General features: G+C 44.6%; 2 protein-coding genes across 3 annotated transcripts in view; one reads left to right on the top strand and one right to left on the bottom strand.

The window, feature by feature from the left end:
* Positions 1-418: 418 nt before the first annotated feature.
* Positions 419-13,060, bottom strand: ANKRD54 (ankyrin repeat domain 54). 2 transcript variants are annotated; one of them, XM_066358365.1, is made up of 8 exons: positions 11,002-13,060; positions 9,167-9,214; positions 5,251-5,349; positions 2,979-3,050; positions 2,459-2,506; positions 2,262-2,386; positions 1,922-2,029; positions 419-1,572 (listed from the first exon to the last, which is right to left on the bottom strand). In XM_066358365.1, the coding sequence occupies exons 1-8, from the start codon at positions 11,324-11,326 to the stop codon at positions 1,498-1,500; spliced, it is 900 nt and encodes a 299-aa protein (XP_066214462.1). In that variant the 5' UTR covers positions 11,327-13,060; the 3' UTR covers positions 419-1,497. The 2 variants fall into 2 exon arrangements, with proteins under 2 accessions (XP_066214462.1, XP_066214463.1); XM_066358366.1 differs by having other exon boundaries at positions 5,251-5,344; positions 11,002-11,140.
* Positions 13,061-21,169: 8,109 nt separating this feature from the next.
* EIF3L (eukaryotic translation initiation factor 3 subunit L) overlaps positions 21,170-27,673 on the top strand; it is a 30,465-nt gene continuing 23,961 nt past the window's right edge. Inside the window, exons 1-3 of the mRNA XM_066358364.1 lie at positions 21,170-21,296; positions 21,805-21,853; positions 23,070-23,280. Of these exons, the coding sequence (XP_066214461.1) occupies positions 21,264-21,296; positions 21,805-21,853; positions 23,070-23,280 (293 nt within the window). The 5' untranslated portion in view covers positions 21,170-21,263. The remainder of the gene's footprint in view (positions 21,297-21,804; positions 21,854-23,069; positions 23,281-27,673) is intronic.

A 27,673-nucleotide genomic window follows, 5' to 3' on the forward strand; every position in this document is an offset into this window, starting at 1 on the left:
ACCCACAGAGACCCTTTTTTCTTCTGGGTCTGGAGAGCAGCTGGGTTCCATGAGTTTAATTCAGATCTGATCAAGCTGGGACTTGGGGAACAAGCTCTCCTCCTCTGAAAAGTAGTCAGGATTTCAATTTGGTGAGAGTAAAATTTAGGCAGAGCCAGAGTGAACATGACTGATGACCCGGAACAGGTCTGTCTTTACTCTGTAGTCAGATGCCTCCTTAGAGAGGCAGTGCCTTCCCTTTGGTCTTCCCTCTGTGGCGACCCCTGCCACGAGGGGCAGCTGGCTTTTGTGTGTCCATGGCCTACAACAAAGGGAAAGTCTGCTCCTGCGGGAGTGGGCGTAGTGCCTCCTCTCTAGTGAGTTTTGAGCCTTTTCTAGTATATGTTTCCCATTGCTGCTGCAACAAATTACCACAGACTTACTGGCTTTAAACAACACAAATTTATTCTTACAGTTTGGATGGTCAGAATTCTAAAATCAGACTGACTGGGCTAAAGTCATGATGTCGGCAGGGCTGGTTCTTTCTGGAAGTTCTGAGGGGAGAACCCATTTCCTTGCCTTTTCTAACTGGTGGAGGCCACCTGTATTCCTTGGTTCGTGACCCCCTCCTCACATAACTCCAGCTTCTTGTCTCCTTCACTGTACCTACTAATTCCTCTCTGATCTGTTTCCCTCTCATAAGGATCTTTGTGATTACATCTGGTCTACCGGCATAATCCAGGATAATCACTTTGTCAAAAATCCTTAATTTATGACATCTGCAAAGTCCCTTTTGCCATATGAGGTCACATTCATAAATTCTTGGCATGAGAACATGGACATCTTGGGGCCACTATTCAGCCTACCTCAACTAGGCTGCAGAACTGCTCTCTGCCCTCTTGCTGCTTAAGTGATGGGCGGAAAAAGGGTGGGGAGCTTCTGCTTTGGGTTCAGCAGGGTTCTTTTCAAACTCATAGTTCTAAGGTCTAGGCTTGACCAGCCCAAACCTCCCCTTCCAACCACTCACTGCAATGTCTCCTTGAAAGTCCAGTGCCAAGTCTAAATCTAAGTGCTGGTGAGAGGTGCAGGGATAGCAAAGAAACCTCCTAGGCCCGAGAGCGCCTGCCCAATTCCACACTCTGCTGGCTGCAACAAAGTCATGACCGGGAAGGGACACAGAGAAGGGTCTGGGCCTGCTGAGGGTGCCAGGGAGACCATGGGACAAATGAGTCCTGCTGGGACAGCGCATGTTGGTCAGAGCAGAGGCGTGGCTGCAGTGATGCGGGAGTCAGGAGGAAGCGGGAGACGGTGGTCCCAGCCCACAGACAACACAGACACGACTGGGAGAGGCTCTAGGTTGGCAGGAGAGCATCTCTGGCCACAGCATCAGGGGGTGGGGACGAGGGCATCCCAGATAAGTAGAGCTCGAAAGTCCCAGGCATCAGGCTTTTCTTTGTAATGAGAGAGTAGGAGGGCAGAATGGGCAGGGGCAGGGCAGGAAGCAGGGAGTCCCTCTTGCTACCTCTTCTCCATGTTTTGCATCTGCAAACTGAGGGAGGTGAAGCTGGCCAGGAGGTCGGTCACCTCATCCACCTGCAGGACAAAAGTGAGGCTCTGTAATAGGGTTTAAGGACAGGCCTAGGCACCTGGGCCCCTAGGTCTCCTTCCCAATACCACAGGCTGGGCGGCCAGGTATTGTCTCTTCCCAAGGCATGTGGTGGCTTCCCTGTGACTATGGAATGGCTGTCCAAGGGTTAATCCTCGGATCCTTATGAGATGGTCTTAGACCATCCCAGAGAGAAGGAACACTAGCAGCTTCAAAGGAAGTGGACAGAGGCTTTGAGGTTCACAGTGGCGTGCAAACCCATAGCTGCAGCCTCGTTCTGTGGTGAGGGTCTGTCTGCATCAGAGCGCGATGGCTTGCTCTGCGGCCACTGCTCACCTGCTCCCTGGTGCTTGTCATCTGGAGGCGGGTGCACAGGTCATCCAGCCGTTCCCTCTGCTCGTGCCGCCCCAGGCGCTCCAGGTACTCCCTCAGCATCTGGATGATCTGAAACGAGGGCGGGCTGTGCTGAGCGGTCCCAGCTAGGAAGCCCAAAGCGGCTGACGCTGCTGCCAGGAGGCACAGTGGCAGGTACCTACTGGAGTCACTGTGAAATGGCCTGGGAGCCCTGGTGCAGGAGGCGGGAGTGTCTGTGGCGAGGGCAGCATCTGTGTGGCGCGGGCACCACCTGTGTGACACTTGCTTGGTGCCGTGGGCTCAGCACGAAAGGGGTGCTCACCTGCTTCACCTCCAGCCGCACGGCCTCCAGGCACTGGGAGTGCCCTTCCTGCAGGATGTTCAGCTTTGACTTGGCCAGATGCAGGGGTGTGCGGCCAGCTCGGTCCAGGGCATCGACACGGGCCCCTGTGGGAACAAGCAGAGGTGAGCACTGTGGGAGGGGGTGAGTGTGAAGGAGAAGGGGAAGGCACCACATACCTCCTCGTAGCAGTGTGGTGATGACAGGGACGTGGTTGGTGCAGGCCGCTGAGGAAGAAGAACAGGGATGAGGTTTGGCCCTGTGTACCCGCCGGAGGGAGTAGGACTGTGTTTCTGAGTGTGCCTGTGTCAGGTTACACCTCCTAAGAAGGTATCACCAAGGCAGCAACTCAGCAGGGCTCAGCAATCAAGTCCAGCTCCCTCTGGGGAAACTGAGGCTTGGAGATGGTAGCTGCCTCACCGTGAGCTGTGGTGTGAGTCAGCCACAGGGCAGAAACCTGTTGCACGTTTCCCTCCCTAACTGAGCTGCCATTGAGTCAGTTTAGGTGGCTAAGTCAGCTCTTCTCAGGGCACAGCCAACTAGTGATCGACTGGGAAGTCCATGTACACAGGTGGGGGCTGAGGCTCTCCCTAGATGATAGGGGATCCTGCTGGGAGCCTGCAGGGCCCCAGGCTCTTCATCAAAGGAGCCTACCTGTGCCGCAGAGAAGGGTGTCTTGGCAGCTTTTCAGACACTTACCCAGGTGCAGTGGTGTGTTGCCCAGCCCATCTCGCTGGTTGGGATCAGCTCCGTGGTCCAGGAGCAGCTGCACTAGAAATGGGAATACCCAAGAGGAGCTGTCAGAGGCTTCTGTGGATTGGACCCTAACCTAGCTAAAGTGGTTCACTTAAGTGTGGACACTGAAACTAAACATGGTTCCTTATGTTGTTTCATTCGCTCACTCTCTCACAGAGTTCATGTGCAGGACTCTGAGGGTTAGGAACTGAGGATTCTGAGAGGGCCTTCTGGTCTACGCAGGAGTTATGAGATTTTAAGGGTTAAAGGAAGTTCTTCCAACAGTAGTGGCTGCTGGGGAAGCTTCTCAGGGGCATGTTCTGCTCCTTTCACAGCCAAGTGCCACATTGGGAATTAGAAGAGCAGATGGTGCTGAGAATCCATCCACAGCCAGGTGGCTGTGGTAACACGAGGGTTCCTCAGTTACCCAAATGGGTGTGCAGGCAGACTAACTCAGGGGGACAGGCTGAGTGTCACACCACATACAGAAACTAATTCAGAGGGACCACAGACCTCAAAGTGAAAGCTCAGTCAGGCTTCTAGAAGAAAACAGGACAGTGATCTTCGGATAGGCAAATATTTTATTTACTTTTTGACAAGAGACAGAGAGAGGAACAGATAGGGACAGACAGACAGGAAGAGAGAGAGATGAGAAGCATCAATTCTATGTTGCATGCAGCTCCTTAGTTGTTCAGTGGTTGCTTTCTCATATGTGCCTTGACGGGGGGGGGGGGCTACAGCAGAGCGAGTGGCCCTTTGCTGAAGCCAGTGACCTTGGGCTCAAGCCAGTGACCTTGGGCTTCAAGCCAGCAACCTTTGGGCTCAAGCCAGCGACCATGGGGTCATATCTATGATCCCACACTCAAGCCAGCAACCCCGTGCTCAAGCTGGTGAGCCTGTGCTCAAACCTGATGAGCCCACGCTCAAGCCAGCGACCTCAGGGTTTCAAACCTGGGTCCTCTGCGTCCTCTGCTCTATCCACTGCGCCACCACTTGGTCAGGCAAAGATTTCTTAAATAGGTAAAAAAATATCACAAAAAAGAAAAGATTAATAAATTCATTAAAATGTAAAAGAACTTGTATTCATCAAAAGACACCATTCAGAGAACAAAAAGGCAAGCTCAGGAAAGGTAAGTTATTTATATTTGATAAATGATTTGCAACCAGAATATGTCAAGAATTTCTATAAATCAATAAAAGATAGGCAATTTGTTTTTAAAAAATAGACAAAAGATTCAAACAGGAACTCCACAAAAGAGGATATAAAAATGGCCAATGCATACATGGAAGATGTGCTCAACATCACTGGCTGTCAGAGAAACACAAACTAAACCACAACGAGATACTACTATACCAAAATGATGAAAATTCAAAAAAGATAATATCAAGTACTGGCAAAGATGTGAAAGTATTCGGAACATTCTTATAATGCTGGTGGGAGTGTATATTGGTACAACCACCTTGGAAGAAGTTTGGCAGTACCTACTAAAGCTAAATATATGTGTACCCAGTGACCCAGCAACCCCATTCCTGGGTTTATATCTAATGTACGTAAGTGCTTATATCCACCAAGCCACATGTATAAGAATATTCACAGCAGCTTTATTCATAATAGTCTCAACCTGGAAATAATACAAATGTCCATCGACAGTAGAATGGGTGAATTGCCATCCATCACACAATGAAATACTATCCAGCAATAAGAAAGAACGTACACATTCAGAAATAAATATCAAGTATATAATTTAGAGTGAAAGAAATCAAGAAACAAAAGAGTGCATACTGTATGCCTCCATTTATGTGAAATTCAAAAACAGGCAAAACTAATCTACGATGAACAAGATCCACATGGAAGTAAGGACTGGGAGGGGCAGTCAGGCTCTGAGGTCCTGAAAATATACTGTCTTGATCCAGGTGGTGGTTACACTAGGGTACACATAAAGTTCACTGTGTATAGCTATACCATACCCTAAAAAGACTCCTAAAAAGAGGCTGTCCCGCTGCTGCCCTTGGCACCGAGTAAATATGGCTTGAATGTCTTGAAGGACTGGTCCCAACCCTGGAGGCAATCACATTCTTCCCCCAGTTTAACCCCTTCCTCAGTTTGCCAGCACCAGAGCCACAGGCTCAGAGAGTGAGAGGAGAGGGCACCGCCCCTGGCTGTGCAGATTTTCTCCAGCGCCTCTGGAAAGATGCTATGCCATGCCCCCCACCTCCTGCACCACCGAGGACTCACCAATCTGGTCATTGCCATTGCAGGAGGCAAAGTGTAGAGCTGTGCGACCCTTGTCATCCGCTGCACAGGGATCTGCACCATCTTCCAGCAGCTGCTGCACTGACACCACCAAGACACAGGGAGGCAAGGGGAAAGAGTGACAGTGTTAGCTAAGCTGCAGTCCCTAGGGAATGGGGAGGGATGCTCAGGAACTCTTCCAGGCAAGGCATTCATAATGCAGGGGAGAGTTAGTACTTCCTGGATGCTTGCCCCATGGGGACTGCTATAACAACGGACTTGTTCTCCTGAGGGCACAACTAACCTCTAAGGATTCTGGGTGTTCAAACTACTTGTCTAGGGATAGAACATTGTCAAAGGATCCTGGCCCTCAGAGTCAGGAATTCTAGAGTCAGGGAAATCCCCAGCACAGACTGTGGCCCCAGCTACCACCTGAATTTGGATACACAGCTGCCCAAGCTGTTGGTCGATGCTTACTTTGCTCTTAGGAGGCAGCGCTTTACAGTGGACAGAGCACCAGGTTCTGGAGTCACAGACTAAACCGCAGGCTAAGCTGAGCTAAAACTAAAGGTGTACGTTGCCAATAGCATGGGGCAGTGGGAAGAGCTGAACTGGGAGTGAGAAGGTTCAGATTCAGGCCAGCAAATTGGAGTAATATCTGCTTTGCCAAGCTCCAGAGCTGCAGTGATGAGAATAATGGATGTGAGATTCCCTTGAAAAGTATGGAGCCATTATAAAATGTGAGGCATTATGTATTACATATACTTGTTCAACTGAAATGTAGAAATTGCTGCCAAACATCATTTCAGGGCAAGCGACATTTCATCTGCTTCAGCAAATCTCTCAAGAACTTGAGTCCTTCTGGACAAAGCCCAACTATCTCCTCTTCTATGACTCTTTCCCGTCTCTTCAAGCTGATTAGCCACTCCTCTCCTGCATCTTAGTGCCCTGTTCATCCTGCTACTTTATTATTAACATGCTATGCTGTTTTAGAGTAATTGCTTCTGCACACTGGCTAAGCCCCTTGGCCACTCAGCTAGGTACCATGTCCATTTTATAGACCAGGAGACTCCAGCCCAGAGAACTCATGTGACGACCCCAAGCCACATTCACCCTATCTACTTTTGGCAAAGCTGGGATATAAACTAAGGCTTCTCTGGCTCCAGAACTTGCACCTCTCTTGTTAAGCATAAAACTTCAGTTTCAGGGGGAGTTTTGTCTTAGAAATGGTATTACTTTAATAGTCTTCTTTTCCAACTATATTATAGGGTTTTTGTTTTGTTTATCTTAATGCCTCGAACCAAGACATTACTTGTCTTACCCAATGAATGCTCCTGGGTGACTGACTGAAGGAAGGAAAATGTTTGTGAGAGTAGAGGAGAAATAAAAGAGCGTCGGGCTCTCTCAGTGTTCATCAGTACGATCACCAAAATTGGACAGGATCAAAGAGGTACGGAAAGCTAAAGTAGCCGGTTCTATTTTGTGATTTGTACAGTTATAGTCTTTGGAAAGTATTTTAGCAACATCCATCAGAAGCCATCAACATATGCATACCCTTTGATATAATAATTCTATACCTGGAAAATTATCTTAAAAATGAAATACCAACGAGCAAATATATGACTAAGTCAATTTTTTTCTCCCTTTATAGGCTAGTGTGCATCCATGAAATACTGTGATTATAACTGGGGAATGAAATTATAAAGTGTTTATTGCTTTTTACTTTATAAGCTTTAGAAAAATCCTAGTCATGTATTCATTCTATAAATAGAAATGATGCTTCCATTTTGAAAAATAAACAGTTACCAAGACTATTAAAAATATTAGTGATATACCAAAAATTATGTGGGCTACAAAAGTGTGTAAACCCATAAAGAAAGCTCCTCTGCACAGGAAGAACTGGAAGGATATTCACCAAAACAGTAATGGAGATCAGTTCCTCTACTGACATTATGGAATTTTTGTTTTTAAAGATTTTATTAATTTTAGAGAGGAGAGACAGAGAGAGAGAGAGAGAAGGTGGAGAGGAGCAGGAAGCATCAACTCCCATGTGTGCCTTGACCAGGTAAGCCCAAGGTTTCAAACCAATAACCGCAGTGTTCCAGGTCAATGCTTTATCCACTGAATCACCACAGGTCAGGCTGGATGTTTTACTTGTATATTTCTCTAATTTCCAAAACATTTAAGTACGTATATTAAAACAAAATGTTAACCACAAAAAAAAGGAGTGAAGAAGCTAATCCTGTAGCTACTTTCACCATCAGAGTCCTTTAAGAGCCTCATAAATCTAAAGGCCATTTAGGCTTGAAAATGGGTGTGTCAGAGGCTCTGAGTGGAAAGTTACGTCTTTTCTATCAAAATAATAAAACCACCATGTGAACACCTGATTCAAGATGAACTAGACTTTCTGTGGAAGGATGCACATCCACTCCAGTGTACACAGCTGCCAAGCTGTTGGTGGAGGCTTACTTTGCTCCCAGGAGGCAGCCCTTTAGAGTAGACAAAGCATAGGTTCTAGAAGGGAAATATAATGAAAATATTCTTTGGTCACACACTAGAGATATTAAAAAGAGAACACTTATCATTTTTCCTTGAAAAGCTATCTAGGTTGCTGTCCAAATATTCCAAAATATTAAAGTTTGTGGAAAAGAGACAAAAGGAATAAGGGTAGAATTTAAAGGCCCACAGTGCAACACCCCAACTCCTGATGTAAACTTCCTCTCCACACCTGCTGTACATGGGCTCTCTTACCCCATGGCCAAATCTGCGCTCACATTCTATCTGTTAACCACACACAAAAACAGAATGATATGCACTTGAGGTAGGTAGAATAATAGCTTTCAAAGATGCCACGTGCTAATCCCTGGGATTTATGGATATGTTACCTTACACGCCCAAAATAGACTTTGCAAATGTGATTAAGGTTACGGACCTAGAACTAGGCATATTATCCTGGATTATTCAGGCCCAATTTAATAACATGAGTCCTTAAAATCAGAGAACCATTTCCGCTATGAGGTCCCGAGAGACAGCAGTGTGAGAACTCAGACCACTATTGCTGAATTTGAAGATGGAGAAGGATGGCCTCTACAAGCCGGAAATGGCAGGGAAACTGATTCTCACCTAGAGCCTCCAAAAAGAAATACAGTCCTGCAGGCACCCTGATGGTACTCTGATGGTGAGACCTGTTGGACTTCTAACCCAGGGAACTGAATGATAATGCATGTGTATTGTTTTATACCATGCTTGTGGTAATCTGTTACAGCAGCCATAGAAACAAATATACCACTTTCCCCAGATTCACAGAAAGAATTATGACAGTGGATAAAATTAAAACTTTTTCCCTCTAACTTGTCCTTGTACCTTTGATACTCCTACTGCTCTATCAGCTAGTGAATGCTGGAGAGCAATGACAGAAATACAGAGGGATGTCTGCTAGGAGTGCCTCCCATGTCTTCCAGATTTTCTGCCAAAACACAAGTTTGAGAACCAGTGACCCAACTACCACAAAGCCTCGGTGAGCAGCTGAAGGTGGTTGCTCTGTGCAGATGGCAGCTCTCCTGGCAGCTAAAACTGACGGTTCATTCCCATTACCCAGAAGTTTCCAAAAGTTCCTAATCTGCTGGGTGTCAGGGATACAAAAGCAGACTTAGTCCCCACCATCAAGGAGCCCACTGGTGACAAATACTGAGACATCAGAAAGTTCACAGTGACAGAGAAGCATGGGAAGAGGGAGCATGTAAGCCAGACATAGCTTCTGCAAGATGGCTGCAGTTTTGCAATAACTACAGTAAGCATGGTCCACGGGGTGAGAGCTATCAGGCTGACTGAATTCAAGCACTGTCTTCCCAGGTAGTGGTTACCTTGAGTTTTCCTTCCCAAATCAGCCCATGGAGCTGGATCCGCTTTGCACACTCACCTGTTTCCACATCGTTGGCATTGGCCGAGTCTCTCAGCCTCTTCAGAGCTGTGAAGAGAGTAAGAGAATACCAGTTAAAAAACCACCACCAACAACAGTAGCCATGATGGAGAAAGTGGATGGCTTCCTAGTTAACCCACCATTCAGCCACCGTAGCATCTAAAGAGAAAGAGAAGTGTCAGGATACAAGAGACACTACCCTGGGAATAAGGAGAAACTTGACATATGGCACAACTAGTGCAAAAGACACATTCTGTAGCAAATCCTCCAAGGCCTTTGGAGCCAGATCTTGACTCTGCCATATATAGTAGTCCGGTGACTTGAGCAGGTTAGTTAACCCAGCTCAGTCCTGAGAGCCCAGTTGCAAAGACAAAATGAGGTGTTTACACGAAAGCTCTCTGTGAACAGGCTACATAATCTTATACGTTCATTCAAAATAGACCATTCCCAAATGATTTATTTAAATTTTCTAATTCCTGAGCAGAAACATTTTTTCCTACAATGACACTCACTACTTCTATTCGTATTAGAGATTAATAAAAGCAATGACTTTGTCATCACAAAAATGGTAAAAAATTGCAACTCAGATATATAATGATTCCTTACTTTCATAGAGTACTTTGTGGATTATATGGCACCGTCAAATTATCATTTAATCTTTTTTATAACATTGATTTTAGAGAGAAAGGAAGGTAGAGAGGAAGGCAGAAATATTGATCTGTTCGTGCATGTGCCCTGACTGGGAATCCATTTCATATCTGGATGATACTCAAACCAACTGAGCTATCTGGCCAAGGCTCTCATTTAATCTTTTTTTTTTTTTTAATTTATTGATTTTAGAGAGAGAAGGGAGAGAGAGAGAGAAAGAGAGAGAAACATCAATCTGTTTTCACATGTGCCCTGACCGGGGATCAAACTGGCAACCTCTGTGCAGTGGGATGACCCTCCAACCAACAGAGCTATCCAGCCAGGGCTCATTTAATCTTTGTAACACTGTTAAGATGTGGGTGGAATCACACAGGCAGTACTAGAAAGGACCCTAAAAGTCTCCATTCTTACATCTTTCAGGGCGTTGGTTTCCATGTCATCCACAAACTGTAAAGAAAATACTATAGACTTATCAGAGCAGGAGTGTGAGTCTCGCAGACCTGGGTTCTAATACCAGGGCAGCCACTTTCTAGCTATGTGACTTGGAGCAAGGCACTTTTCTCTAAGCCTATTTACTAACTCTATAAAATGGGATCAGTATCTGGATCTCAATGAGTTATTATTGTGAGGATTAGAAATGATCACAGCGGTGTTTGGCACAAAGCAAAAGCAGATTAATGGCTACACATGTATTACCTTAACTCTCACAAAATCTCTGTAAAGCAGGTATTGTACTCATTTAACAGGCGAGAAAACTAAGGCTGAAAGAGTCTATAGTTTGCTTAAGGCAGAAATGAGGTAGAGGAATCCAATCCAGGTCTATGCATTAAAACAAGTTAGTAGGACTTGGCTACAGGCTCTGGCCTCCTGATTGTTAAAGTATTTCCCAGTACTCCATTTTATTATCTACTAATAAACACCTGGAGTCATGAAAAGTTTCTATTCGGGAATTACTGTGTGAAAAACCTTGGGTGACTGGCTCTGAGCAGAAAAAGACTTGTTTTTCTTCTTTCTTTACATTCACAGTCCTCAGCAGTTACACGTAATAATTACTACTGAAAGGAGAACCAGAGGTCGCTCTGGGCCCTTAGATTGGACGTTGGAGGGCTCCAGACTGCCGGCTGCGGAGAGGTCAGGGGCCGGTTCCGGCGGAGGGCCGGCCCCGTCCCGCCCCCCGCGCTGCTCACCGTGCACCTCCTTGCCCAGGGGCCCGAACCGGCGGTGGGGCCTGGCGGCGCGCCTCAGCCTGCCGGCGGGGATCTTACAGAGCAACTCATCGCGGGGCTCCGAGTCCTGCTGCCACAGGACGTGGAGGTAACGCAGTGGGGATTGGGCCCCGCCTGATGCCCGGCCCGAGAGGCCCGCGGCGCCGCCCAGCGCAGACCCGAAGTCGGCGAAGGAGAAGAGGCCCTCGGGGCCTGTCAGCGGCTCCGGCGCCACCGCGCACTCGCCATCCGAGCTTGAGCGGCCTGAGCGCGGGTCGTTGTCGGCGCCCCCGGCGGCGGCTGCCATGGCAACAGCTCCGCGCGGACCTGGCCGCTGGAGCCTCGTTCCCGAACGACCAACCGACCCACTTCCCTCCACCTTGTGCCTCACTGTCAGCGGGCGAGCGGGCGGGCCGGGCCTGCAACCACGGCAACCGAGTGGGTACAGACTCGTAAGCTGGAGCGCTCCGAACCAATGAAAACCCTCCTACCATAAATCCCTCCCTCCCACCGGTACAGCTAGGGAAATAGACTTGGTTTCCGGCAGCATGACTGACGGATATAAGAACCAGTCATATTTTTGAAGTGCCAAAGCCTTTGCTGTACGTCGCTACAACGGAGCCACTAAAACGTGAATTGAAGACACTCTTTTTTTTCCATTTCCTCCGTCGGATCATGGGGAAAGTAACGAGCAGATGTTTTAACCAATCACATCAAGAAGACATGCAGCCAATCGCAAAGGAAAGTCAAGAAACCAAACTTTTAGGAGAGATAAATACATAAATATTAGATATATTTTAAATCAATGAATGTGGAGAAAAGAACTTCCCACAGTTGTATAGTGTAAGTAGGAAAATGAGAATATGTTAAAACTGGGGACTAGCACCATGAACTAAGGAATAATAGCTTCAATATGCGATAAATACCTTTATTCAGGGTTCTCTCAGTAACCCCAGCGTTGATCACTGATTTACAAAGAAGTTCAATTCCAAGGAGTAACACCAGAGCGACGCTTCAGTCCGAGAGCCAGTCGCTACGCCAGGTAACGGTGTTAGGTTCTGGATGCAGGTTCAGACTCCATTCCCGCTGAGATGCTCACAGCCCTACTGAAAAGTCAGAGCTAGAAACAGGGAAAGATTACGCAAATAGATAATGATGAGCTTAGCAACAGTGCAACTGGGTAAGAATTTTCACAACCCTGTATCAGAGGAAATCTAGTGAAGATAAGGAATATATAAAATGGGAGTCACTTTAAGCAACCTGTTAAAATTATTAATGTTATGAAGGTGGAAGCATGAGGAGAGCCTATTCTTGTTCACTAGACCGTTAACTTACTTTTTTAACTTTCCAGCCCTGTGTTAATGCCTAGACATACACCTGGGCATATCCTAGATGTCCAGATAACTCTCTGATTACCTCCTCCCTCTAGGCTCCCATATCCAGACTGCCTGACCTCTGACTGATAACTGTCCTGGACCAATTTTAGGGCTAAGAATGCAGGACTGATAATTCTCAAGAATGTACATTTTACTCTAAGAACTGTTCTTTCTTCTTTGAAACACTTCTGGATTTTGCCTAGCTCTGTCCCCAGTTTGCATGTACTAAGACCCTTGAATAAATCTTTATCATTCATTTCTAGCCAAAGCCCCAGACTTTTCAAGTTCATTTAACATACCTCATAAACACTTCTATAAGGTAGACAAGTAGGACCATCCCTATTTTATAGATGAGGAGCTGAAACCAGAGAGATAAGGGATTTGTTCATAGATGCCCAGCTTTCTTGGAACTAGGGCTTCAGTCCAGGGAAAAGTTCTTCCCTCTCATTCAACCCAGTTAAAATGTAATTTTCCTCTGACAATTTAAAGCACTTTCAGAATTTGCAGTGCTCTTAGAACACCATTATGAGATTTACCACCATACTGTATAAAGGAGAATATGTTATTTGAACTCTACCTCATAACCAATGATTTTTGACAAATGTATACACTTATGCAACAACCACCCCAGTGGAGATATAGTAAGATGACAGCTATATTTTTAAGAATTTGAGAATTGCCCCATCTACGACACTATGGACGGGGCCTAGGGTATTTCTTCCAAGAAGCAGGTAAACTGATCTCATTTGCACAAGGGCCACTTAACTATGTCTTGCCTGAATAGTCAGGTTTTTTATTCTTCCCTCGAAGATCTCTGTTGTGGGTGTTGATAGTCCTATTTTCTGCTGCTTTGTTTAATATATAGTGTTTCCTTTATTCCTCCTACCTCAATGCCCCACTCACATTTCAGGCTGGGACCTACTCCTAATTTAGAGCTCTCTTTCCCCCTTTTGCCAACTTCTATTATGAATTTACCTTTGCCACCCAGCTTAGTGTATCCCAAGGTTCGCTTTACCAAGCTACAGTCGCAGAGCACCAGGGAAAAGCAACCTGGTCTCATCTCTCCAGGCAGAGAACAGAAGCTCCATCTCCACACATGCTGCAGATGGCTTTTCCAGTCTACCTGAATCATTACCAGCTAGAAGCAGTGGTCATTGGGACTTGGACGTGAGCTGCAAAGTATAGAATTGTGACAACAATTCCAGTGCCATGCGGACTTTTCCTGGAGGTGGACTTGTCCTGGACTCCTGCTCCCTGTGACAGCTCCTAACAGACTGAACTGTGGTTGGGTTGCATTTTTCAGGGATTTGGCATGGTGTTAGGGCCAACTTGGACTTGGTGAACATGTTAAGGACACTACTTTTTTATGGATTCTTGCTGTATTGGCCAAGAGTTTGTTTAAAGGCTTTAATCACTGTAAAAAAAAAAATAGAAGACTGGATAAAGAAGATGTGGCACATATACACCACGGTATACTATTCAGCCATAAGAAATGATGACATCGGATCACTTACAACAAAATGGTGGGATCTTGATAACATTATACGGAGTGAAATAAGTAAATCAGAAAAAAACAAGAACTGCAGGATTCCATTCATTGGTGGGACATAAAAACGAGACTAAGAGACATGGACAAGAGAGTGGTAGTTAAGGGGGGCGGGGGGAGGGAAGGAGGGAGAGGGGGAGGGGGAAGGGGAGGGGCACAAAGAAAACTAGATAGAAGGTGACAGAGGACAATCTGACTTTGGGTGATGGGTATGCAACAGAATTGAACGACAAGATAACCTGGACATGTTTTCTTTGAATATATGTACCCTGATTTATTGATGTCACCCCATTAAAATTAATAAAAATTTATTTATAAATAAAAAGAATTTGAGAATTGCTCTTCTAGGCTACAGAAAGCAGGCCCTGTGTTTTCAGAAAAGTGAATATTTGTGGGCAAGAACAATAGTCTTCAATGTCTGGTGAAAGAATGGATACAACTTAACATGTGGTCAGGAGAAAGCCTGCTACTTCACTTTTTTTTTTTTTTTTTTTTTTTAAATTTTTTTATTTATTCATTTTAGAGAGGAGAGGGAGAGACAGAGAGGGAGAGAGAGAGGAGAGACAGAGAGAGAAGGGGGAGGAGCTGGAAGCATCAACTCCCATATGTGCCTTGGCCAGGCAAGCCCAGGGTTTTGAACCGGCGACCTCAGCATTTCGAGGTCGATGCTTTATCCACTGCGCCACCACAGGTCAGGCCTACTTCACTTTTTTCTATCTAGTAGATTCCTGTGCTAGAAGATTCTTCTTTTTTTTTTTCTTTTAATTTTATTTATTCATTTTAGAGAGGAGAGAGACAGAGAGAGAAGGTGGGGAGGAGCTGGAAGCATCAACTCCCATATGTGCCTTGACCAGGCAAGTCCAGGGTTTCGAACCAGCAACCTCAGCATTTCCAGATCGACGCTTTATCCACTGCACCACCACAGGTCAGGCTAGAAGATTCTTTTTTTTTTGTATTTTTCTGAAGCTGGAAATGGGGAGAGACAGTCAGACAGACTCCCGCATGCGCCTGACCGGGATCCACCCGGCACGCCCACCAGGCTAGAAGATTCTTTTTTTTTTTTTTTTTTTTTTTTTTTTTTTAATTTATAAACTCACTTTTTTTTTTTTTTTTTTTAATTTTCAATTTTTTTTTTTTTTTATTTATTCATTTTAGAGAGGAGAGGGAGAGACAGGGAGGGAGAGAGAGAGAGAGAGAAGGGGGGAGGAGCTGGACAGGCTAGAAGATTCTTAAGGATGCTTTTAGTTCTGACTTATAAAGACTGAGCTATTGCTCTCATAAGGCCCACATATTATTGCAGCAAAGGAACTGGGCAGGGACTTGTGAGATAGATCATTGACTAGGAGAGTGAAACAAACAGGACAGTAAGTGAACTACAAACAAACAGGAGGTTTTGGGGAAGTGAAGCTTGAAATGAACTCAGATGAAGAGCCCAAGTTGACTGTAAAATATAACTAATGGCTTTTCTGCGTCAGGTGGAGGCATGAGGAGAGCCTATTCTTGTTCTAACTAGACCGTTAACTTAATCTTTTAACTTTCCAGCTCTGTGTTAATGCCTGGACATACACCTGGGCATACGCTAGATGTCCAGATAACCCTCTGATTACCTCCTCCCTCCAGGCTCATATCCCAGGCATAAAAGATGAAGAGAACCAGGGCAGTTTTTCAGCTGCTAAATTCTCTCAACAACTCTCCCACATAAAATTCCAGGAGCTTTGGTCTGTCTGCAGTTTCTTTCCCGTTGAAGTACTATTTTTCCACTAGCAAGGGAGCCTTGCAAAATCACTCTGATCAAATATTTTATAGTCTATACTGGAGTTCCAGCTGTTTTCAGATCTAAGTTGCATTTCTAAGCTGATAATGTGCTGCCAAGCAATGACCTGTTTCAAATCAAAGGCAATTCTATTGATACAAATATGGATTGGAAATTGGAAACAGGAAGTAGCTATTACAATACAAATGAGCTGATGGAAGCTGGGACAAGAATGACAAGAGACATGGTGGTGAGAATTGAGTCTGGGAATATTTTGAAGTATAGAGCCAACAGAATGTAGATGCAGCAATGTGTACTTTAAGCCAAGTCAAGGGTGTTTTGAAGGCTTTGGCCTGAGCAACTGAAAGAATGAAGCTGCACTTAACTAAGGGAGGAACAAATTCGAGGCAAAAAATCAGAAGGTAAGATTAGACATGTTAGGTTTGAGGTGACTATTAGATTTCCAGGTACTCACTTAGGCCATTGAACCCATTCAGGGGTGGGCTCTGGAATGGAGATATGTAGAGAGTCAACAACATATGGATGATATTTAAATAAGGTGACCAACATTTTTACAATGAAAAGGAGGACAAAAATAAATGGAAGAAAACAATATTGTAAATAAAAAACATTTTATTCATTGCAACAATAATACACTATAATATGATAAATGCATAATAAAATATTTGTAATATTTTATATTGTAATTATGATTACATGCCTATTAATTTTTAAGAATTGTAAGAAAAAAGTACTCATTTAGATACAAATACATCACATCACACGCAATAGATTGACTCTGCATCGATCGAATACGGACATTTAAAGATTAGTCTTCCAATATAAAAAAGGAGGATATGTAGGTGGACACTTTTCGAGGGAGGACGGAACTTACAAAAGAAGGACTGTCCTCCCTAAAGGAGGACGACTGATCACCTTAATTTAAACATTGTGGATTGGATAAACCACCCTGGGAGTGAAGGTAGATCGAGAGGGGACCAGGCCCAGAGTAAAGGAGCAGTCTACTACTGGTATATAGTGGTTAGAGAGATAGGAGGAATCAACAAATGAAAGGGAGAAAGAGTACCCAGTGAGGAAGGTCCTCTCAGAGACTTTACAATTCTCTAAGTTAGAGTGTGCATTCTGGGAGAGGTAGAAAGTCACAAGTAAATAAAATGTATGTTACATGGTTATAAACAAGGGATTCAAGTTTCTGGTAACTGAAGCTTATGTAAAGAATACAGACTAGAAAATTTCAAAATTGAAATTTGATAGGAAAGAGAATATTTATTTTTTAAAAAGTTTGTTAGTCTTTTGGTTGCCTTTAAAATTTCTTTTTATTGATTGATTTTAGAGGGAGAGATGGGGGAGAGAGAGAGAGAAACATCAACATTGATTTGTTGTTCTATTTATGCATTCATTGGTTTATTCTTGTATGTGCCCTGACCAGGGATCAAACCTGCAACCTTGAACCTTGGCATATAAGGAGGAAACTCTAACCAACTGAGCTACCTGGCCATGGCCAGGTAGAACAAGAGAATATTTAGAACAAGGAATTACAACACAAGTCATGGGAGAAACCATGCAATTACAAATTGCAATTTGCAATTTAGAAAAGCTGAGAAATAGCATAATCACAAAAGCTAGAAAAGAAACATATTTGTTAGTTTTCTTAAACCTCCATAATATTTTTTCTATTTTAGCCTGAATATACTTTGACCGTTTCTGTTTTAAAATTTTTTATTTATTGATTTTAGTGAGAGAGGAAGGGAGAGGAGACAGAGACAGTAACATAGATCCTTTCCTGTATGTGCCCTGACCAGGGATCGAACCAGCAACCTCCATGCTTTGGGATGACTCTCTAACCAACTGAGCTATATGGCCAGGGCAATAGCCTCTTTTTATAACAATCATTTTGTGTCATTGTTTCCATAATGAGAATGTTAAGATAACTTGTCTTTCCTCTAGCAAGGAACTTTCAACCAGTGCACTGTAAGAATTTTTAAAATATGCAATACCTGATTATTTCATCAGGGGTACAGACCTCTTTTCCTTTAGTTTATCAAATAAAACAGTGATAGTAGCTAATACAGCAATAGCTGTCTGGTGTAAATGCATCAAAATTATACCTAATTTTTTTGTCAGATCAGCAAAAAGTTATTTTTTGGTGTCCCTCAGAAGTTTAGTAATCAGTATATGTGTGCCATGAGATGAAAAAGGTTGAAAATCACTGCTTTGAAATGTTAGATCTATTTTTTTATTACTTAAATTAAAAAAAATTATTTATTGCCTGACCTGTGGTGGCGCAGTGGATAAAGCGTCGACCTGGAAATGCCGAGGTCACCGGTTCGAAACCCTGGGCTTGCCTGGTCAAGGCACATATGGGAGTTGATGCTTCCAGCTCCTCTCCCCTCTCTCTCTCTCCTCTCTCTCTGTCTCTCTCTCTCCCCCTCTCTCTCCTCTCTAAAATGAATAAATAAAATTTAAAAAAAATTAAAAAAAAACAAAACTGAAAACCGTGGGTCTTTAAAAAAAATTATTTATAGATTATTTTTAAGGCAGAGAGAGATTTGTTGTTCCACCAATTCATGCATTAATTGGTTGATTCTTTTTTTTTAGACAGGGAGAGAGATGAGAGGCTTCAACTCGTAGTTGCAGCACCTTAGTTGTTCATTGATTGCTTTCTCATATGTGCCTTAACCAGGGGCTCCGGCTGAGCCAGTGACTCCTTGCTCAAGCCAGCAACCTTTGGGCTCAAGCCAGAGACCAGAGTCATGTCTATAATCCCACACTCAAGCCAGTGACCCCGCACTCAAACTGGTGAGCCTATGCTCAAGCCATTGACCTAGGTTTTTTTTTTCTGTTTTTTTTTTTCCCTGAAGTTGGAAACAGGGAGGCAGTCAGACAGACTCCCGCATGCGCCCAAACCGGATCCACCCGGCACGCCCACCAGGGGGCAATGCCCTGCCCATCTCAGGCATCACTCTGTTGCAACCCACAGAGCCATCCTCAGCACCTGGGTCAACTTTGCTCCAATGGAGCCTTGGCTGTGGGAGGAGAAGAGAGAGACAGAGAGGAAGGAGAGGGGGAGGGGTGGAGAAGCAGATGGACACTTCTCCTGTGTGCCCTGATAAGGAATCAAACCCGGGACTCCTGCACACCAGGCCGATGCTCCACTACTGAGCCAACCGGCCAGCGCCGACCTAGGGGTTTTGAATCTAGGTCCTCAGCATGCCAGATCGACACTCTATCCACTGCACCACCACCTGATCAGACTAATTCTTTTTTTCCATTGGTTGATTCCTATATGTGCCCTGACCACAGAAGGAACCTGCAACCTCAACATGTCACGACAGCACTCCAACCAACTGATCTACTCTGCCAGAGCCAGGCCTATATTTTATTATTCATAATTTAGGAAAACTTCTGACTTAATTCCTTTTTAGTAATGTCATGAACGTTTTGAGATTTGTCAGAGTTGGGGCAACCCATATCAAATTTTTGTCTTATATGAGCTGTAAGATTTCAGGTAATTTCAGGCTTTCCAGTGCCTTGATTAACCTTAAATATTCCTTCCATTGAGGACACACACTGATCATAGTGGATAGTAGGTATATCTTACACACTCAAGGTCAGCAATAACCGTACACATAAATGGGTTCTACTAAACTGAAATGTTTCCAATTGGATTTCCTCTAGCTGGATCCCAAACTCCACTAAATAAGGGAAAGTATTATGGAGGGGAAATAGAATAGAGAGAGTGTGGTTTTAAGTGATTGCAATAAAAATACTACTTCTTTTGGACACAAATTTTTTTTTTTGTATTTTTCTGAAATTGGAAACGGGGAGGCAGTCAGACAGACTCCCGCATGCGCCTGACCGGGATCCACCCGGCATGCCCACCAGGGGGCGATGCTCTGCCCATCTGGGGCGTTACTCTGTTGCAACCAGAGCCATTCTAGTGCCTGAGGCGGAGGCCACAGAGCCATCCTCAGCGCCCGGGCCAACTTTGCTCCAATGGAGCCTTGGCTGCGGGAGGGGAAGAGAGAGACAGAGAGGAAGGAGAGGGGGAGGGGTGGAGAAGCAGATGGGCGCTTCTCCTGTGTGCCTTGGCCGGGAATCGAACCCGGGACTCCAGCACGCCAGGCTGACGCTCTACCACTGAGCTAACCGGCCAGGGCCCTAAAAATATTACTTTTAATTTTACAAAAATATAGGCTCATGGAAGCAAATTGCTGGGAACCCTCCTCGAGCCATGGAAGAGTCCCGGGGAATATAGGGGCCCTAAAACTTAAGCTTTAATTCCATGATGGTACCACCGCTTGGTGATACTGCAAAGAAGGAATGCAGGATAAAAACACAGAGCAGGGAGTTGAAGCCTGGCGCTGCAATTCTAAGGGAGGAGGACTTCATTCTAGGATCTAGACCAGGTAGTTGTCAAAGCAAAAGCCCCCAGGGGGAGTGTGCCACGCTGGGAAAAGCAAGGAGGCCTGTGTGACAAAAGAATGCGGAAGCTGCCTGACCTGTGGTGGCACAGTGGATGAAGCGTGGACCTGGAAATGCCGGTTCGAAACCCTGGGCTTGCCTGGTCGGGGCACATATGGGAGTTGATGCTTTCAGCTCCTCCCCCTGTCTCTCTCTCCTCTCTCTCTCCTCTCTAAAATGAATAAAAAATAAATAAAAATTAAAAAAAAAAAGAATGCGGAAGCTGGCGCCTAAGGAGGGTGAACTATGCTCCTAGTAATACTGTATGTACATTAGTGAGAAAGCAGGGCACTGGAATCCAGATTTCTACTAGGTGTTGTGGATGGGCAGAGAATTGAGCTAAGGCGCTTAAACCATATACCGATTTCTGTTGCTTTATAACCCCGTCCCTAACTCCACAGCTTCCCGAGGACACAAAACCACACTACTACAGGAATCCGACAAGACCCAAAGCCTGCGATTTCAATGATGCACGTGTGGGTTCCAGGACCCACCTAGGGCCTCAGCAGAGCTGGCCTCCTTTTTGCCTGTTCCAACCTTAACCTCCAAAGTCGGGAGACGCCTTTCTCAATGCCCTCTCACTACATGGGACCAACTCTCAACTTTTACACCCAGTAAGTTTGTCTTTTTTTTCTTCTTCTTTTTTTAAGTTTAGTCCTTTGAGGCCGGAACGTTTGCAGACATTTGTCGCCGCTGGCAAACCACTTACACCTAAATCCAACATCAAGCCCTCTCGAATCGAATTTCCCTTCCCGCGAGAATCCGGCCCGAAGAAACTGTTAGCCATCTTTTGTGTGGCATTACTCTGGGTTTCTTTGCCCATTGTTTATTATGCCAAACTATTTCATGTCCTTATGTCTAAATTTACTCAGGTACTTCAGAATCACCTGGCTTATTTGATGAAGAAAGAAAAATGTAAGCGTTTGTTGTTTTTACCTTTCCTAACATGGCTGTCTCACATTGCCGGCGGTCCTGGAAAGACTTCCGGTTTCCCTGCAGGCCTCTGCAGGGTTGAACTTCCGGTCTCACGACAGAAGCGAAGGCAACTCTTCCTTTCTCCGGCGGTGTTCACAGCCTTGCAACTATGTCTTATCCGGCTGATGATTACGAGTCTGAGGTAACCTGGCCCTAAAGCGGGTGCTCGGCTCCGCGATGGGGGCGGGGCTGTCTGAGTGTTGGGCCCCGCGGTGAGACGGTATTCCGCCGTCTCTGGGAGCCCCCGCGGGCCGCGACCAGCTCGGGCCTGCTGCTTTGCCCGTGCGGCTCTTACCTCTCTCGGCTCCTCATCAGGCTTGTCTCTGCCCGTCCACTTCCCGTGTCCGGTCCCCTGGAACAGAGGCTGGTTATGGGTTCTGCGCTCTGTAACAACTCTTCTTAAGGTTTGGGCTCAGTCTTGTTTAAACTCCGTTGACTCCCACAGTCTCTGTTGCTTTGCTCTATCTTAAATCGCCGTAAGGTTGGATCGTCATTGTCTATTTTCTCTCTTTTCAGAGGCGTATGAATTCCTCAAAGGCAGGGACTGTTTTATCCAACTTTGTATCCTTAGTACCCTGCTTGGTACATAAGTCCTAGAACGAGCGTTTTGGATTCACGAATTGGTGACTGTTCTCTTTTTCGTTAAACAGGCTGCGTATGATCCCTATGCTTACCCAGGCGACTACGATATGCACACAGGTAAGACCAAGAGTTTGTCTCCTTAGCTGGGTGCTTACAGGGATTGGCCCCTTTATTAATGTCTCGAAACAGCGATGACGCTAACGAGAACCTGTTGTTGCTTGATGGTCTAGGGTTGGAGTCAATTTTTAGCTCTCAACAGGAGGGTGGCATAGAGCCTAATAAACCAATCCTTTTTTATGATCTACCCAAAAACCTCTTAAGTATTATTCTGGCTGTGATTTTTGTTTGTTTTTTGGTTAAACTATTAGCTGAACAAGAATATCTTGTAAAAAATTAAAGTGATTCAAACCAATCCCAAATGAAATCTTTTTGCAAGGTTTTTGAGATTTCCTGAAATGTTAATAGTGACTTGTCTCGACTTAGTGCTATGCATTATTCTGGGTACTTTTTTTTTATTTTTATTTTTTGGTGACAGAGGGAGGGGCAGACAGGGACAGACAGACAGGAAGGGAGAGAGATGAGAAGCATCATTTCTTCGTTGTGTGTCACCTTTGTTGGTCATTGATTGCTTTCTCGTGTGCCTTGACGGGGTAGGGAGGAGGCTACAGCAGAGCAAGTGACCCACGCTCAAGCCAGCGACCCTGCACTCAAGCTGGTGAGCCCATGCTCAAGCTGGCGACCTTGGGATTTCAAACCTAGGTTCTTTGCGTCCCAGTCCAATGCTCTATCCACTTCACCACTGCCTGATCAGGCTGTTCTGGGTACTTTGTATGAAGTATTTCACTTAGTTCTTACAACAGTTCTTGAAAGTGCAAATTAATATTGTCTCAATTTTGCAGATGAGAAAACTGAGCACAGAGAAGTTCAGTTACTGGTACCAAGTCATATAGGTAGAAAATGGCAGTAATTTATTCATTCAAATAATACTAAGTACCGACTACTTATTCTGCCTTTTCACAGTTTTCCTCCTTCCTGCAACACATACAACTTTTCTAGGTCCTGAAAGTACATCTGGTACAAGACAGACAAGGTTCTTCCCCTCATAGACTTTAGGTTCTAGTGGGAGAAACAGATAATAAATAGCTTTAGTGGTAAATATTTTGAAGAAACCGGGTGATGGGATTGGGAGTGCCTTCGGGAGTATTTAAAAGGGGAATAGTCTATCTGATTTTGTAGGTTTAAGTTTAGTTGGGAGATGGTCTTGACCTTTTGTTATATCACATATATGGCTTTGAAAACACTTTGTAAAATATTTGTTACATCCAACCTCTAGGAGATCCAAAGCAGGATCTGGCTTATGAACGGCAGTATGAACAACAGACCTATCAGGTGATCCCCGAAGTGATCAAAAATTTCATCCAGTATTTCCACAAAACCGTCTCAGATTTGATAGACCAGAAGGTGTATGAGCTACAGGCAAGTCGTGTCTCCAGCGATGTCATTGACCAGAAAGTGTATGAGATCCAAGACATCTATGAGAACAGGTATGGGCTGCCAGTTGAAATGATCTCTTTCTGGGTAGGTCTGGCTTAGTGTTGTAACCCCTAAAATGGGGGTGCAATGTAATCATTTTTCTATAAAGAGAATACTTTCTGTGATTCCTTCGGGTTAAGGACATGCTATATTGTTGGACTCTATTCCCAGAGTTTGTACAAGGGCAAAAATAACATCACTATCAATCATTATAATAGCAGTTAGCCTGACTGGTGGTGGCACAGTGGATAGAGTGTTGACCTGGAACCCTGAGGTTGCCAGCTTGAATGCGGGCTGGTTGGCTTAAATGTGGGGCTTGCCAGCTTGAGTGTGGGGTCGTTGGCTTGAGCAAAGGGTCTTGGAGCAGCCGTGAGTTGATGCTTCTCATTTCTGTCCTCCCTCTCTTTCTATATTCCTGTTTCTCTCTGTCTCACTCATCAATTTTAAAAGATAATATAGTAACAATTAATATGTATGGTTAGTACACATCAAGCAATGTTTAGAGTGCTTTTCCTGTATTTACTCATTTATCTTTCACAGTAACCCCATGAAGTAGGTGTTCTTCTCATTTTACAGATGAGGAAACAAAAGTAGGTCACATAACTAAGTGGAGGCGCTGAGATTTGAATCTGCACCATCAGACTGCAGAGCCTATTTTTTTTTTTTTTTTTACATAGAAAGTCAAAGAGAGGGATGGACAGACAGGAACGGAGAGATGAGAAGCATCAATCATTAGTTTTTCGTTGCGCATGGCGACACCTTAGTTGTTCATTGATTGCTTTCTCACATGTGCCTTGACTGTGGGCTTTCAGTAGACAAAGTAACCCCGTGCTCAAGCCAGCAACCTTAGGTCCAAGCTAGTGAGCTTTTGGTCAAACCAGATGAGCTTGCGCTCAAGCTGGCGACTTCGGGGTCTCGAACCTGGGTCCTTGGCATCGCAGTCCGACGTGCTATCCACTGCGCCACCGCCTGGTCAGGCTGCAGAGCCTAATTTTTAAGCTGTACTATATTTATACTCAGAATCAATAGGGTGAGCTGAGCTTTGAGTGGTTGGTTTCTTCTAAAAACCACTAATGTAATGGGGATTGCCCTTGTGTAATGGGCATTAGAGATGAGACAGGTCAGTCAGGGTTGGGATAGTTAGTCAAGACTTCACCAAGGAAATAGAATTTAAGCAATTTCTGTAAGGATGGGTAGAAAGCAAGTAGCCAAGTGCCTGTTGGGTCAGTGAATACCAGTTAGTCCCTGACTTGTATTTCCTTCATCTTCCTAGTCTTTCTGGTAGAAATGTATAGACCAGTGCTGTCCAATGCTAGCCTCATGTATCAGCTACTTTTTTATTTTTTATTAAATGAAAAGAATTAGGTGAAGTTAATTTTAGTAATTTAATTTAATTTAACATCTGAAAGATTTTTACATTAATTAGTATTAAATTGTTAAGATAGTTTACTTTTTCTTTGTAGTCTTTTAAATCCCCTATTTTACACTTATATCACTGCTCAGTTTGTAGAAATACTTGATCCCTATCTAGATTTCATAATATTCACAATTAGGGAAGTAAATTCACATACCCAAATTGTTCCAAATATAAAATATATTCTAAAACTTGAAAGTCCCAATAACTGAGTTAAATTTTTTTTTTTTTAAAGTTGGATTATAACAGATCTTTTTTTTTTTTATAGAGACAGAGAGTGAGTCAGAGAGAGGGATAGACAGGGACAGACAGACAGGAACGAAGGGAGATGAGAAGCATCAATCATTAGTTTTTCATTGCGCGTTGCAACACCTTAGTTGTTCATTGATTGCTTTCTCATATGTGCCTTGACTGCGGGCCTTCAGCAGACCGAGTAACCCCTTGCTGGAGCCAGCGACCTTGGGTTCAAGCTGGTGGGCTTTTCCTCAAACCAGATGAGCCAGTATTCAAGCTGGCAACCTCGGGGTCTCGAACCTGGGTACTCTGCATCCCAGTCTGACGCTCTATCTACTGCGCCACCACCTGGTCAGGCAATATTTTTTAATTTAAATTAAAATTAAAAATTCAGTTGTTTAGTCACATGTGGCCAATAGCTACTGTACTGAACAGTACAGGCAGATATAGATAGTAGTTTAGCCAAGCATGTGGTAGGTATTCCCCTAGGAAAGTGGTTCTCAAAGTGTGTGCCAGGGCGCACTGGTCCACCCTAGAAGATTTCCAGGTGTACCCTATGGTATTCCAGAGAAATATGTGCCTGTTGGGGACCAAAAAACCAACAGGGTTTTTGAAGTTTAGATTTTTGGGGGACAGAAGTGTGGGGAATTGGCTGTAAGCTGACAGTCTGCCCAACCCCCCAGCTCACTTGCCTGATTAGGTTGCAAAAGGCTGTTAAGTTGTGGTGCTGGATTGTTTACACTACCCCCCATGTTCCCTTGAAAGACTGGAAGCAAGTTTCTTCTATCCTTTGGTGTAAAGTTAAGGTGATATGTATGGGGGGGGGGGGGTTTCTGCACTCAACACAGTTAAGAATAAAAAGAGAGGAATTCTTTAATGTATTGACGAGGAAATGAGAGTTTGCCTTTCAAATATATGCCCAAACATTGAAGAAATCGCTAGGACACATCAGGCTTATGTTTCTCATAAACACAAGAATGGAAAAACTTAACACATTCGTGCCGAGACCTGCTCAATTTACTAAATCTTACTAAGAATGTATCTATGTATATGAAAAGATAACTTTTTTGTCATTTTTATATATATATATATATATTTAATTTTTTTAATTCATTTTAGAGAGAAGAGAGAGAGAAAGGGGGGAGGAACTGGAAGCATCAACTCCCATATGTGCCTTGACCAGACAAGTGCAGGGTTTTGAACCGGTGACCTCAGTGTTCCCAGGTAGACGCTTCATCCACTGTGCCACCAGAGATCAGGCCCACATCTTTTTTCTTTTTTTTTTTTTAGCAGAGACAGAGAGTCAGAGAGAGGGATAGACAGGGACAGACAGACAGGAACGGAGAGATGAGAATCATCAATCATTAGTTTTTCGTTGAACATTGCGACACCTTAGTTCATTGATTGCTTTCTCACATGTGCCTTGACCGCGGGCCTTCAGCAGACCGAGTGTCCCCTTGCTCAAGCCAGTGACCATGGGTCCAAGCTGGTGAGCTTTTTGCTCAAACCAGATGAGCCTGCACTCAAGCTGGTGACCTCAGGGTCTCGAACCTGGGTCTTCCGGATCCCAGTCTGATGCTCTATCCACAGCGCCACCGCCTGGTCAGGCGTCATTTTCAAATTTTTTAACCCCTCTTTTTTACTAATTCTAAAAAGCATAACTCAAAAAATGTAACAAACGTGTTTTTTAATGTCAGAATAAATTTAATTTTGTCGTATTTATTTCATGTAATTACCATAAAAGGATGCTTGGACTTTATATTTTTTTCTTTAATATTTGACTTAATTATTATAGCATATTTCTCAGAAATTTGTAAACAGTGCGCCTACAATTATTTGTAGGATTTTTATTTTATTTTATTTTTTATTTTTCTGAAGCTGGAAACGGGGAGAGACAGTCAGACAGACTCCCGCATGCACCCAACCGGAATCCACCCGGCACGCCCACCAGGGGCTACGCTCTGCCCACCAGGGGGCGATGCTTTGCCCCTCCGGGGCTTCGCTCTGTTGCGACCAGAGCCACTCTAGCGCCTGGGGCAGAGGCCAAGGAGCCATCCCCAGCGTCCAGGCCATCTTTGCTCCAATGGAGCCTTGCTGCGGGAGGGGAAGAGAGAGACAGAGAGGAAGGAGAGGGGGAGGGGTGGAGAAGCAGATGGGCGCTTCTCCTGTGTGCCCTGGTCGGGAATCGAACCCTGGACTTCTGCATGCCAGGCCGACGATCTACCACTGAGCCAACTGGCCAGGGCCTGTTTGTAGGATTTTAAATGTGCCCCGACTTCAAAAAGTTTGAGAACCACTGCCCTAGGAGAATGCATAGTGAGAAGAGTGGCTGGCACCTCGGGAAATATGTTTTTGTTGGTGTGGGCAAAGAGGAAACAGCTACCTGGCCTGTGGTGGTGCAGTGGGTAAAGCACCGACCTGGAACGTTGAGATTGCCTGTTTGAAACCCTGGGCTTGCCCGGTCAAGGCACGTATAACAAGGAAGCAGTGAACAGCTAGAATGAAGCAACTACTTGTCACCCCCCTTCTCTCTGTAAAATCAATAAATAAAATCTTTTTAAAAAAATAGAAAAAGGAAGTAGCAAAGGAAACAGCAGAAAGAAAACTAGATAGTGAGCAGAGAAGTGTTAGCAAAGTAGATAGTAAATTGAAAGAAGTAGGGGAAGGGGAATAAAGAGGGACAAGTATATACCCCACATAGGCGGGATATAAAACTGAGAGTCATGGCCTGACCTGTGGTGGCGCAGATGATGAAG

The sequence above is a fragment of the Saccopteryx leptura genome, chromosome 1 (assembly GCF_036850995.1).
Source record: "Saccopteryx leptura isolate mSacLep1 chromosome 1, mSacLep1_pri_phased_curated, whole genome shotgun sequence".
NCBI lineage: Eukaryota > Metazoa > Chordata > Mammalia > Chiroptera > Emballonuridae > Saccopteryx > Saccopteryx leptura.

Coding starts and splice junctions, on each gene's coding strand:
- ANKRD54 (XM_066358365.1), bottom strand. CDS start 11,326: ATGGCAGCCGCCGCCGGGGGCGCCGACAACGACCCGCGCTCAGGCCGC. Junction 5,350..9,166: donor TGCCAACGATGTGGAAACAG/GTGAGTGTGCAA, acceptor TGGTGGTGTCAG/TGCAGCAGCTGCTGGAAGAT. Junction 3,051..5,250: donor CAATGGCAATGACCAGATTG/GTGAGTCCTCGG, acceptor TCCCATTTCTAG/TGCAGCTGCTCCTGGACCAC.